Below are 13,633 nucleotides of genomic sequence, written 5' to 3' on the forward strand. Positions count from 1 at the left end.
ATGGCTCCTGCTCTGCCCAAGACCGCAAGAAGCTACAAAAGCTCGTGAATGTAGCCCAATCCATCACACAAACCAACCTCCCATCCATTGACACCGTCTTTGGATACTGAGGGGCAATTTAGCATGGCCAATGCACCTAACCTACACATCTCTGGACACTGAGGGGCAATTTAGCATGGCCAATCCACCTAACCCGCACATCTTTGGACACTAAGGGACAATTTAGCATGGCCAATGCACCGAACATGCACATCTTTGGACACTAAGGGACAATTTAGCATGGCCAATCCATCTAACCTGCACATCTTTGGACACTAAGGGGCAATTTAGCATGGCCAATGCACCTACCCTACACAACTCTGGACACTGAGGGGCAATTTAGCATGGCCAATCCATCTAACCTGCACATCTTTGGATACTGAGGGGCAATTTAGCATGGCCAATGCACCTAACATGCACATCTTTGGACACTAAGGGACAATTTAGCATGGCCAATCCATCTAACCTGCACATCTTTGGACACTAAGGGGCAATTTAGCATGGCCAATGCACCTACCCTACACAACTCTGGACACTGAGGGGCAATTTAGCATGGCCAATCCATCTAACCTGCACATCTTTGGACACTAAGGGGCAATTTAGCATGGCCAATCCACCTAACCCGCACATCTTTGGACATTAAGGGGCAATTTAGCATGGCCAATGCACCTAACCTACACAACTCTGGACACTGAGGGGCAATTTAGCATGGCCAATCCACCTAACCTGCACATCTTTGGACACGAAGGGGCAATTTAGCATGGCCAATGCACCTAACCTACACAACTCTGGACACTGAGGGGCAATTTAGCATGGCCAATCCCCCTAACCTGAGCATCTTTGGACACTAAGGGGCAATTTAGCACGGCCAATCAACCTAACCAGCACATCTTTCAGACTGTGGGAGGAAACTGGAGCACCCGAGGAAACCCACACAGACACAGGGAGAATGTGCAGACTCCACAGAGACAGTGACCCGAGCCGGGAATCGAACCCGGGTCCCTGGCGCTGTGAGGCAGCTGTGCTAACCACTGTGGCACCGAGCGGCCCATTTGAGTGACAGAATGAAGAAGATAGCAAGGTGGGAGGAATGGGAGAGGGATAGTGGGGGAAGGCTGAAGGATTTAGCAATGCGGAATTGAAAACTGTTCATGGCCAGTCATTAATAAGAGAATATCTTCCCAGAGCTGGGAATAGACAAGCTTCTTCCTGGGGATTCAATTCCTCCCCTTTTTCCAGTCGCTAGCAAGCTTCAGCATCTAAGTTGTCCAAACTGCTTTCGAGATATTCGATTAAACGATACTTGGTGATTCCGGGTCAATTCTTGCCGACACAAAACGGCTTGGGTCACTGTCTGTGCGGAGTCTGCACATTCTCCCCGTGTCTGGATGGGTTTCCTCCGGGTGCTCCGGTTTCCTCCCACAGTCCAAAGATGTGTCGGTTAGGTGGATTGGCCATGCTAAATTGCCCCTTAGTATCTAAAGATGTGCAGGTCAAGTGGATTGGCCATGCTAAATTGCCCCTTAGTGTCAAAAGATGTGCAGGTCAGGTGGATTGGCCATGCTAAATTGCCCCTTAGTGTCCAAAGATGTGCGGGTTAGATGGATTGGCCATGATAAATTGTCACTTCGTGTCCAAAATGTGTAGGTTAGGTGGATTGGCCGTGCTAAATTGCCCCTCGGTGTCCAAAGATGTGTAGGTTAGGTGGATTGGCCATGCTAAATTGCTCCTTAGTGTCCAAAGATGTGCGGGTTTGGTGGATTGGTCATGCTAATTTGTCCCTTAGTGTCAGGGGGATTAGTGGGGTAACATGCGCGTTTATGGAAATAGGGCCTGGGTGGGATTGTAGTGGGCACAGACTTGATGGGCCGGATGGCCTCCTTCAGCATTGTAGGGAGTCTATCTATCACTCAGTGATGCCCTTGGGAAGGCCGGCGCATGAGGGAGTTTGTTACGGGATGGGGATGGGAGAGGGGGCGAGGAGATTCAAGCATTAGGGTGGGGTGGATTGGAGTGGCGGGGGGAACTGAGTGGTCAGAAGTGAATAGAAATGGAGGGCGGGGTGGGGGGGGAGGGGGGAGGGAGCCAGGTGCTCAGGGGGTGTCAGATAGTCACGGAGGAGATGAGGGGGGAGATGGGGGGGTGAGTTGTGTAGTCAGGGGGATTCGGGTTGTTCAGCCGGTCAAGGGGATGGTTGGGGAGGGGCGTTCGGTATGGTTGACATTTTGGGTCGGGGGTTTTGGATGGTCAGTTGGGTGGGGCGAATGGGATAGAAACATAGAAGATAGGAGGAGGAGGAGGCCATTCGGCCCTTCGAGCCTGCTCCGCCATTCATCACCATCATGGCTGATCGTCCAACTCAATTGCCTAATCCTGCTTTCCCCCCATAACCTTTGACCCCATTCACCCCAAGTGCTATATCCAGCCGCCTCTTGAATACATTCAATGTTTTGGCAGCAACTACTTCCTGTGGTAATGAATTCCACAGGCTCACCACTCTTTGGGTGAAGAAATGTCTCCTCATCTCTGTCCTAAATGGTCTACCCCGAATCCTCAGACTGTGACCCCTGGTTCTGGACTCCCCCACCATCGGGAACATCCTCCCTGCATCTACCCTGTCCAGTCCTGTTAGAATTTTATAACTCTCTGAGATCCCCCCTCATTCGTCTGAACTCCAGTGAAAACAATCCTAACCTAGTCAATCTCTCCTCATACATCAGTCCCGCCATCCCCGGAATCAGCCTGGATAAAAGGTTATGGGGGGAAAGCAGGATTAGGCTATTGAGTTGGACGATCAGCCATGATGGTGATGAATGGCGGAGCAGGCTCGAAGGGCCGAATGGCCTCCTCCTGATCCGATCTTCTATGTTTCTATGTCAGGGGGTAGTTGGAGGGAGGATTAGATGGGGAGAGGGGTAGTTTGGCAAGGTTGGGTGAGAAGGGGGTAGTTGGGGGAGAGGTTTGGATGGGGAGCGGTTTTTGGGGGTGTAGGATGGGGAAGGGGGTTTTTAGGGGGGGTTGGATGGGGAGGGGGGAATTTGGGGGGTCGGATGGGGAGGGGGGTTTTTGGGGGGGTTGGATGGGGAGGGGGTATTTGAGGGGGAGTTGGATGGGGAGGGGGGTATTTGGGGGGTTGGATGGGGAGGAGGTATTTGGAGGGTTGGATGGGGAGGGGGGAATTTGGGGGAGGGTTGGATGGGGAGGGGGGTATTTGGGGGGTTGGATGGGGAGGAGGTATTTGGAGGGTTGGATGGGGAGGGGGGAATTTGGGGGAGGGTTGGATGGGGAGGGGGGAATTTGGGGGAGGGTTGGATGGGGAGGGGGGTATTTGGGGGGTTGGATGGGGGTGGGGAAATTGGGGGCAGCAACGGGCGGCACGGTAGCACAGTGGTTAGCACTGCTGCCTCACAGCTCCAGGGATCTGGGTTCAATTCCCAGCTCGGGTCACTGTCTGTGTGGAGTTTGCACGTTCTCCCCGTGTCTGCGTGGGTTTCCTCCGGGTGCTCCGGTTTCCTCCCACAGTCCAAAGATGTGCGGGTTAGGTTGATTGGCCATGCTAAAATTGCCCCTTAGTGTCCTGAGGTGCGTAGGTTAGAGGGATTAGCGGGTACATGTGTAGGGATATGGGGGTAGGGCCTGGGTGGGATTGTGGTCGGTGCAGACTCGATGGGCCGAATGGCCTCTTTCTGTACTGTCGGGTTTCTATGATTTCTATGATTTCTATGTTGGATGGGGAGGGGGTATCTGGGGGGGTTGGATGGGGAGGGGGTTATTTGGGGAGTTGGATGGGGCAGGGGGTATTTGGGGGGTTGGATGGAGAGGGGGGTACTTGGGTGGGGGTTGGATGGGGAGGGGGTACCTGGGTGGGGTTTGGATGGGGAGGGGGCTATTTGGGGAGTTGGATGGGGTGGGGGGTATTTAGGGGGGTTGGATGTGGAGGAGGGTATTTGGGGGGAGGGTTGGATGTGGAGGGGGCTATTTAGGGGTTGGATGGGGAGGGGGTATTTGGGGGGGTTGGATGGGGAGGGGAGCATTTGGGGAGGGGTTGGATGGGGAGGGGAGGTATTTGGAGGGGGGAGATGGGTGGGGAGGGGGTTATTTGGGGGGTTGGATGGGGAGGGGGGTGTTTGGTGGGGGTTGGATGGGGAGGGGGCTATTTGGGGGGTTGGATAGGAGGGGGGTATTTGGTGGGGGTTGGATGGGGAGGGGGCTTTTGGGGGGTTGGATGGGAGGGGGGGGTATTTGGTGGGGGTTGGATGGGGAGGGGGGTATTTGAGGGGAGTGTTGGATGGGGAGATTATTTGGGGGTGTTGGCTGGGGAGGGGGGTATTTGGGGGGGGGGTTGGATCTTCGGGGGTAGGACTGGATGTTTGATGGTTTTTGATAGGGTAGATTAGCTGAGAACAGTCTCCGCATGGATGAAGCTCGTAAAGGGAAGCCGGCTCTCCCTGGCCTCTCTGCTCGTGGGATCTTGCTGTGCAGGAATCCTGGCTCTCCCCTTTCCTCCGTTGCAGAACAGTGCCTCCATTTCAACTGGTGCTCTAGTGGCTGGGGGGTGGGGAATGCCCACGTGGTCTCCAAGAGCACTGAACATCTTGAGGTGTGGTCCACCTGAGATGGCCATGCCAACCTGAGTTGGCATGTCAGGGAATTGGGAGCAGAGAGGTGACTGATCTGATGCAGGAGATAGTTACTTGTACATTAACTGTGTTTAACTGTGTCGGCATTCACTGGACTTTCAGTTGAGTACATATAAGGAGAGACTGACTCAAATGGTGTTGTGGTTGAGTTGGAGTTCTATGTTTGTGATGCTTAACTCTGGTAAACGAATATCAGACTGAATAAAGACTTCTATTGAAATTGAGATTTGTTCTCAGTGAATTGGGGGTGATGCCCCCCGCTCCACCCCTACTAATCCCCCCCAGCTCACCAACCCCCTACTAATTCCACCCCTCACCCCCCCAACCCCCTCATTAATTCCCCCACCCCTACCAGAAATCCTGATTGGATAAGTGAGACAAGTCGAGTTGAAGGACGCGATTGGATAAGAGGTACGTAGACCAAATGACGAAAAAGGGGATCTGAGGGGGTTGGGAAAGGAATGGAAGGTATAAACTGAGAAGGAAACATAGGCTTATTCAATTACTGTGCCTCCGTTGTCATCAGAGTAACTGATATTTAATTCCCTGTGATTGCTATTATCTAGATGCTCCCCCTATACTTGCTTCCCTAATCTCGTCACTTCCCATGACTGGATCTAGCGTTGATCCCTGTCTGGTTGGAGCTTCTTATATTCTGGGAAAAGACTGACCTGAAAAAACGGAGATATTGAAACTGTTGTCAATGCCACTTCGACCCAGTCTTGGACCAAACCGTACCAGGCCTCAGGCCTTTCCACGGAACTCATCTTTCTCTCTCTCTCTCTCTCTGTTCCTGCAGTGTTGAGGTGCACTCTGACGGAAGGCAGCAACAGGCGGAAACACACCCAGCCCACCTTCTCTGGGCCTCAGATCTTTGCCCTGGAGCAAACCTTCGAACAGACCAAGTACTTGGCGGGACCCGAGAGGGCGCGCCTGGCCTACTCGCTGGGAATGACCGAATCGCAGGTCAAGGTGAGAACTACTGACGGGTGAGACATGAGACTCGACAAGACCGTGCTGAAACCAGAAAGGCCCACCTTCGTAAGCAGTGCTGAGAAAATAGAGACATCCCGTCGAATCTTTTCACTTCGCACTCATCAGGACAAACACAAGAATACCAAATTTCAAAGGGAGCAACAATTTATACTGCATGATTTGTTGACAAGGTGGCTCTGATTGGTTGAAGTGTTGTCATGGAGAAAGCAACTGGGATTTATTGCACCACCCCCAGCCTTTTTTAAAATTCATTTATGGGACATGGGTGTTGTTGGCTGGGACAGCATTTATTGCCCATCCCTGGTTGGCCTTGAACTGAATGTCCCGTTAGGCTAGTTCAGAGGGCAGTTGAGAGTCAACCACTTTGCTGCGGCTCTGGAGTCACATGTAGGTCAGACCGGGTCAGGACGGCAGATTTCCTTCCCTAAAGTACATTAGTGAACCAGCTGGGTTTTTCCAACAATCGACGATGGTTTCATGGTCATCAGTAGATTCTTAATTCCAGATTTTTATTGAATTCAAATTCCACCATCTGCCGCGGCGGGATTCGAACCCGGGTCCCCAGAACATTAGCTGAGTTTCTCGATTAATAGACTAGTGATAATACCACTAGGCCATCACCTCCTCCTGGACATGTTAACGCTCAAATTCCATTGGCAAGTGACAGAACAAAGAACAAAGAAAATTACAGCACAGGAACAGGCCCTTCGGCCCTCCAAGCCTGCATGGACCATGTTGCCCATTTGAACTAAAACCCCCTACCCTTCCAGGGACCGTATCCCTCTATTCCCATCCTATTCATGTATTTGTCCAGACGCCCCTTAAAAGTCACTATCATATCTGCTTCCACTACCTCCCCCGGCAGCGAGTTCCAGGCACCCACTACCCTCTGTGTAAAAAAGCTTGCCTCGTACATCTCCTTTAAAACTTGCCCCTCGCACCTTAAACCTGTGCCCCCTAGTAATTGACTCTTCCACCCTGGGAAAAAGCTTCTGACTATCCACTCTGCCCATGCCCCTCATAATCTTGTAGACTTCTATCAGGTCTCCCCTCAACCTCCGTCGTTACAGTGAGAACAAACCAAGTTTCTCCAACCTCTCCTCATAGCTAATGCCCTCCATACCAGGCAACATCCTGGTAAATCTTTTCTGTACCCTCTCCAAAGCCTCCTCATCCTTCTGGTAGTGTGGTGACCAGAATTGAACTCTATATTCCAAGTGCGGCCTAACTAAGGTTCTATAAAGCTGCAACATGACTTGCCAATTTTTAAACTCAATGCCCCGGCCGATGAAGGCAAGCATGCCGTATGCCTTCTTGACTACCTTCTCCACCTGCATTGCCACTTTCAGTGACCTGTGTACCTGTACACCCAGATCCCTCTGCTTTTCAGAAGATGAAAATGTTGTTCTGGTGACATCTTCTAGGCAATGGCTAAGAATAGGACAAGAGCAAATGGTTTGAGGTGAGGTAGAGGGGTGTTGTACACTGCTCCAGGTTAGAGATAAACTCGGGAAGGCTAAAACAAAATGAGGCACGTCCATATTGGTTACCTCATTCCATCTCTCTCTGAACTCTACAGGTTTGGTTCCAGAACAGACGTACAAAATGGCGGAAGAGGGCAGCCAGCCAGAGGGCCGGAGGGTGGTGGCTCGGCACAGGCAGATGACGAGGAGTACTACAAACCGCTGGACCCCAATTCGGGTGACGACACCTTGCATCTGTTGCTGAGGAAACACCAGCTTCCCCCTCAGCCCATCGTCCGAGGGGGCGCGCACACAGCCTGATTCAGCAGGCCCGAAGTGGGGGGGGGAGGGGGAAGCAAAATGTAAAGGTGTCCAAAATTGAGCCCCTTTGGAATGGCTTCCCATTGACTGCTCCGAGACCTTTCCCCTTCAACTGGGCTGCACTTGGTTCACACTCTGAACAGAACATTCCGGAAACATTCTGCACGGGCACCTTCCTCCCTTTTTTCTCTCCTTTCTCATTCTTATCTTTCTTCACATCTTCTTTCTCGAGTCTTTCACCTCATTCCCATTCCAGAACTTTCCACAGTTTGATCATTTTCTATTGTCAAGGCCCATAGGCCATGGGATCCTTGGTCAGGGGGTCAGTATGGTGATGTCAGGGGTCATAGAAGCTCAGAATCACTACAGTGCAGAAGGAGGCCATTCAACCCATCGCGTCTGCACCGACCACAATCCCACCCAGCCCCTACCCCCATAATCCCAAGCATTTACCCTGTTAATCCACCTGACACTAAGGGGCAATTTAGCATTGGCCAATCCATATAACCCGCACGTCTTTGGACATCTTTGGGTCAGTATGGTGATCACAGTAAGAAGTCTCACAACACCAGGTTAGGTTGGACTTTAAACCTTTTTAAACCTGTTTAAGTCCTGTTGGACTTTAACCTGGTGTTGTGAGACTTCTTACTGTGTTTACCCCAGTCCAACGCCGGCATCTCCACATCATCAGTATGGTGATGTCAGGGGCCAGTATTATGATGTCAAGGGTCAGTAACTGTGATGTCAAGGGTCAGTACGTTGATGTCACGGGTCAATATAATGATGTTAGGGGTGAATATGGTGATGTCAAGGGTCAGTACATTGATATCATGGGTCAAGTATGTGGAAAAGATTGAAAGGGTGCAGAGGAGATTTAGAAGGATGTTGCCTGGATTGAGTGGCATGCCTTATGAGGATAGGCTGAGGGAGCTCGGTCTTTTCTCCTTGGAGAGACGTAGGATGAGAGGAGACCTAATAGAGGTATATAAGATGTTGAGAGGCATAGATCGGGTGGACTCTCAGAGGCTTTTTCCCAGGGTGGAAATGGCTGCTACGAGAGTTCACAGGTTTAAGGTGCTGGGGGGTAGGTACAGGGGAAATGTTAGGGGGAGGTTTTTCACACAGAGGGCGAGTGGAATCGGCTGCCGTCAGTGGTGGTGGAGGCAAACTCAATAGGGTCTTTTAAGAGACTCCTGGATGAGTACATGGGACTTAATAGGATGGAGGGTTATAGGTAGGCCTAAAAGGTAGGGATATGTTCGGCACAACTTGTGGGGCCGAAGGGCTTGTTTTGTGCTGTAGTTTTTCTATGTTTCTATGATCACAGTAAGAAGTTTAACAACACCAGGTTAAAGTCCAACAGGTTTATTTGGTAGCAAAAGCCACAAGTTTTTGGAGCCTTAAGCTCCTTCTTCAGGTGAGTGGGAATTCTGTTCACAAACAGGGCATATAAAGACACAGACTCAATTTACAGAATAATGGTTGAAATGCGAATACTTACAACTAATCAAGTCTTAAAGGTACAAACAATGTGAGTGGAGAGAGCATCAAGACAGGTTAAAGAGATGTGTATTGTCTCCAGACAGGACAGCCAGTGAGATTCTGCAAGTCCAGGCAAGCTGTGGGGGTTACAGATAATGTGACATGAACCCAAGATCCCGGTTTAGGCCGTCCTCATGTGTACGGAACTTGGCTATCAGTTTCTGCTCAGCGACTCTGCGCTGTCGTGTGTCGTGAAGGCTGCCTTGGAGAACGCTTACCCGAATATCAGAGGCCGAATGCCCGTGACCGCTGAAGTGCTCCCCAACAGGAAGAGAACAGTCTTGCCTGGTGATTGTCGAGCGGTGTTCATTCATCCGTTGTCGCAGTGTCTGCATGGTTTCCCCAATGTACCATGCCTCGGGACATCCTTTCCTGCAGCGTATCAGGTAGACAACGTTGGCCGAGTTGCAAGAGTAGGTACCGTGTACCTGGTGGATGGTGTTCTCACGTGAGATGATGGCATCTGTGTCGATGATCCGGCACGTCTTGCAGCAGTTGCTGTGGCAGGGTTGTGTGGTGTCGTGGTCACTGTTCTCCTGAAGGCTGGGTAGTTTGCTGCGGACAATGGTCTGTTTGAGGTTGTGCGGTTGTTTGAAGGCAAGAAGTGGGGGTGTGGGGATGGCCTTGGCGAGATGTTCGTCTTCATCAATGACATGTTGAAGGCTCCGGAGGAGATGTCATAGCTTCTCCGCTCCGGGGAAGTACTGGACGACGGAGGGTACTCTGTCCACCGTGTCCCGTGTTTGTCTTCTGAGGAGGTCGGTGCGGTTTTTCACTGTGGCGCGTCGGAACTGTCGATCGATGAGTCGAGCGCTATATCCTGTTCTTATGAGGGCATCTTTCAGCGTCTGGAGGTGTCTGTTGAGATCCTCCTCATCCGAGCAGATCCTGTGTATTCGGAGGGCTTGAACGTAGGGGATGGCTTCTTTAACGTGTTTAGGGTGGAAGCTGGAGAAGTGGAGCATCGTGAGGTTATCCGTGAGCTTGCGGTACAGTGAGGTGCTGAGGTGACCGTCCTTAATGGAGATGCGTGTGTCCAAGAATGCAACCGATTCCGGAGAGTAGTCCGTGGTCAGGGGTAACCACCCTGATGTCAGGGGTCAGCACGGCGATGTGAGGAGTCAGGGGGTCGGTACAGTGACGTCAAGGGTCATTACAGTGATGTCAGGGGTCATTACAGTGATGTCAGGGGTCATTACTGTGTTATCAGTAATTACACTAATGTCAGGGGGCAGTGCGGTGATGCTGGAGGTCTGTGGGGTGATGTCAGTGGTCATGACAGTGATGTGAAACTCACAACTAGTGACTATCTCCCCCCTTAACCATTCAATGGTGTTACCATCACTGAATCCCCCCTCCCCCCCCCCCACTAACAACATCCTGGGGGTTTCCATTGACCAGAAACTGAGCTGGACCCAGCCATATAAATACTGTGGCTCCCAGAGCAGGTCAGAGGCTGGGAATCCTGTGGAGAGTAACTCACTTCTTGACTCCCCCAAAGCCTGTCCACCATCTACAAGGCACTGTCTGTGTGGAGTTTGCACGTTCTTCCCGTGTCTGCATAGGTTTCCTCCGGGTGCTCCGGTTTCCTCCCACAGTTCGAAAGACATGCTGGTTAGGTGCTAAATTCTCCCTCAGTGTCACCCGAACAGGAGTGTGGCGACGAGGGGGATTTTCACAGTAATTTCATTGCAGCGTTAATGTAAGCCTACTTGTAACACTAATAAATTAACCTAAAGCATCTCAATACACTTCCTCCAATCCCATGCGCTTTAATCTTGCACGATAATCTCTTATGCGGGACTTTGTCAAACGCTTTCTGAAAGTCCAAATATACCACATCGACTGGCTCCCCCTTGTCAACCCTACTAGTTACATCTTCAAAGAATTCCAACAGATTTGTCAAGCATGATTTCCCCTTCATAAATCCACGCTGACTCTGTCTGATCCTGTCACTGTTTTCTAAATGCTCCGCTATAAAGTCCTTGATCATAGAAATCCTACAGTGCAGAAAGAGGCCATTCGGCCCATCAAGTCTGCACCGACCACAATCCCACCCAGGCCCTATCCCCATATCCCCACATATTTACTCGCTAATCCCTCTAACCTATGCATCCCGGGACACTAAGGGGCAATTTAGCATGGCCAATTAACCTAACCTACACATTTTTGGACTGTGGGAGGAAACCGGAGCACCCGGAGGAAACCCACGCAGACACAGGAAGAATGTGCAAACTCCACACAGACAGTGACCCAAGCCGGGAATCGAACCCAGATCCCTGGAGCTGTGAAGCAGCAGTGCTAACCACTGTGCTACCGTGCCGCCCCGTGGATTTGATAATTTTCCCCACTACCAATGTTAAGCTTACTGGTCTATAATTAATTCCGTTTTCCCTCTCCCTCCCTTTTTGAATATTGGAGAGACATTAACTACCCTCCACTCTGCAGGGATTGTTCCAGAGTCTATAGAATCCTGGAAGATGGCCACCAATGTATCCATTATTTCTAGAGCTATTTCCTTAAGTACTCTGGGATGTAGGTTATCAGGCCCTGGGGATTTATCAATGCCATCAATTTTCCCAGCGCCATTTCTCTACTAATATTGATCTCCCTCAGTTCTTCCCCCTCACTAAAATCTTGCATTCTCCAACATTTCTGATATCTGATTTGTGTCCTCTTTTGTGAAGACAGAACCAAAGTATATATTCAGTTGCTCGGCCATTTCTTTGTCCCCGATTATACATTTCCCCCATTTCTGTCTGGAAGGGACCTACATTTGTCAACCTCTTCTCTTCAGGTTTCTATAGAAACTCTTAGTGTCACTCTTTATGTTCCCTGCAAGCTGACTTTCGTAACGTCTTTTCCCCTTCTTAATCATTATACTACATCTGCCATGCATTGGGCCCACACACTCAGACTGTCCATTTGCATCCTCCTCACAGCTCACTGCCCACCCAGCCAAGAGGAGGGATTCACCCAAGAAATGTCTTCACCCAGAGGGTGGTGAATGTGTGGAATTCACTCCCACAGAAAGTAGTTGAGGCCAAAACGTGTGATTTCAAAAAGGAATTAGATATAGCTCTTGGGGCTAAAGGGATTGAGGGATATTCATATTGAGAGGGCTGGAATAAGTACAGTAAGAGTTTTAACAACACCAGGTTAAAGTCCAACAGGTTTATTTGGTAGCAAACACCATTATTCAAACACCAAATAAACCTGTTGGACTTTAACCTGGTGTTGTTAAAACTCTTACTGTGTTCACCCCAGTCCAACGCTAGAATACAAGAGCAGGGATGTACTTCTGAGGCTGTATAAGGCTCTGGTCAGACTCCATTTGGAGTATTGTGAGCAGTTTTGGGCCCCGTATCTAAGGAAGGATGTGCCGGCCTTGGAAAGGGTCCAGAGGAGGTTCACAAGAATGATCCCTGGAATGAAGAGCTTGTCGTATGAGGAACGGTTGAGGACTCTGGGTCTGTACTCGTTGGCGTTTAGAAGGATGAGGGGGGATCTTATTGAAACTTACAGGATACTGCGAGGCCTGGATAGAGTGGACGTGGAGAGGATGTTTCCACTCGTAGGAAAAACTAGAACCAGAGGGCACAACCTCAGACTAAAGGGACGATCCTTTAAAACAGAGATGAGGAGGAATTTCTTCAGCCAGAGAGTCTGTGGAACTCTTTGGTGCAGAAGGCTGTGGAGACCAGGTCATTGAGTGTCTTTAAGACAGAGATAGATAGGTTCTTGGTTAATAAGGGGATCAGGGGTTATGGGGAAAAGGCAGGAGAATGGGAATGAGAAAAATATCATCCATGATTGAATGGCGGAGCAGACTCGATGGGCCGAGTGGCCTAATTCTGCTCCTATGTCTTATGGTCTTATGGTCTTATAGTTAGGCCGCATTTGGAGTATTGCATACAGTTCTGGTCTTGTGTCTCATGGTCTTATATGGGGGGAAGGGGGGGATCAGGATATTGAATTTGATGATCAGCCATGATCAAAATGAATGGCGGAGCAGGCTCAAAGGGCTGAATGGCCTCCTCCTGCTTCTAGTTTCTATGTTTAGCCACCTTCTCTTTCCGTTCTCCCTCATCTCCAGGTTACCCTTCTCCATCAAGGTATCAAATCTTCAACCCGAACCTGGGTATGAATGTGAGGAAGGCTAGCAAAGCTAGGGAACACAAAACAAACGGGAATTGGGAAGGCGTAAGAGGTGAGAAACATTGGCAATGCATGTCCCTGAAAGGGGCAAGACAGTTGGTCAAGGGATCCAAGAGGATGTCTCCCTTTACTGGGCGAGATATTTAATAAAAAGGCAGGAAGGTGATGGGGGAACCATACAAAATGTCGATTAGGCCCCAACTGGAGTTTTGCATGCTGTTCTGGCCGCCACATTACGGGAAGGATATCGTTTCTCTGGAGGGAATGCGGAGGAGGTTGACAAGAATAGTGCCAGAGATTGAAACTTGCAGCGATGAGGAGAGATTGGAGACGCTGGGGTTGTTTTCCTAGGAACAGATGTGGCCAATTGAGGCCTGGAATCCCTACAGTACAGAGTTTGCCCCGACCACAATCCCACCCAGGCCCCATCCTCATAACCCCATGCATTTACCCGAGCTAGTTCAGCTGCCACTA

At 50.4% G+C, this 13,633-nt stretch overlaps 2 protein-coding genes across 2 annotated transcripts in view; one reads left to right on the top strand and one right to left on the bottom strand.

Annotated features, from left to right (window-relative positions):
* dock5 (dedicator of cytokinesis 5) overlaps positions 1–13,633 on the bottom strand; it is a 293,002-nt gene that overhangs the window by 180,611 nt on the left and 98,758 nt on the right. The window lies entirely within an intron of this gene.
* On the top strand, positions 4,454–7,459 carry LOC144509700 (homeobox protein Nkx-6.3-like). Its single transcript, XM_078238481.1, is given in 4 exon segments — positions 4,454–4,466; positions 5,479–5,651; positions 7,255–7,310; positions 7,312–7,459. Coding segments are annotated over 4 exon segments (390 nt in total).

The sequence above is a fragment of the Mustelus asterias genome, chromosome 22 (genome assembly GCF_964213995.1).
Source record: "Mustelus asterias chromosome 22, sMusAst1.hap1.1, whole genome shotgun sequence".
Taxonomy (NCBI): domain Eukaryota; kingdom Metazoa; phylum Chordata; class Chondrichthyes; order Carcharhiniformes; family Triakidae; genus Mustelus; species Mustelus asterias.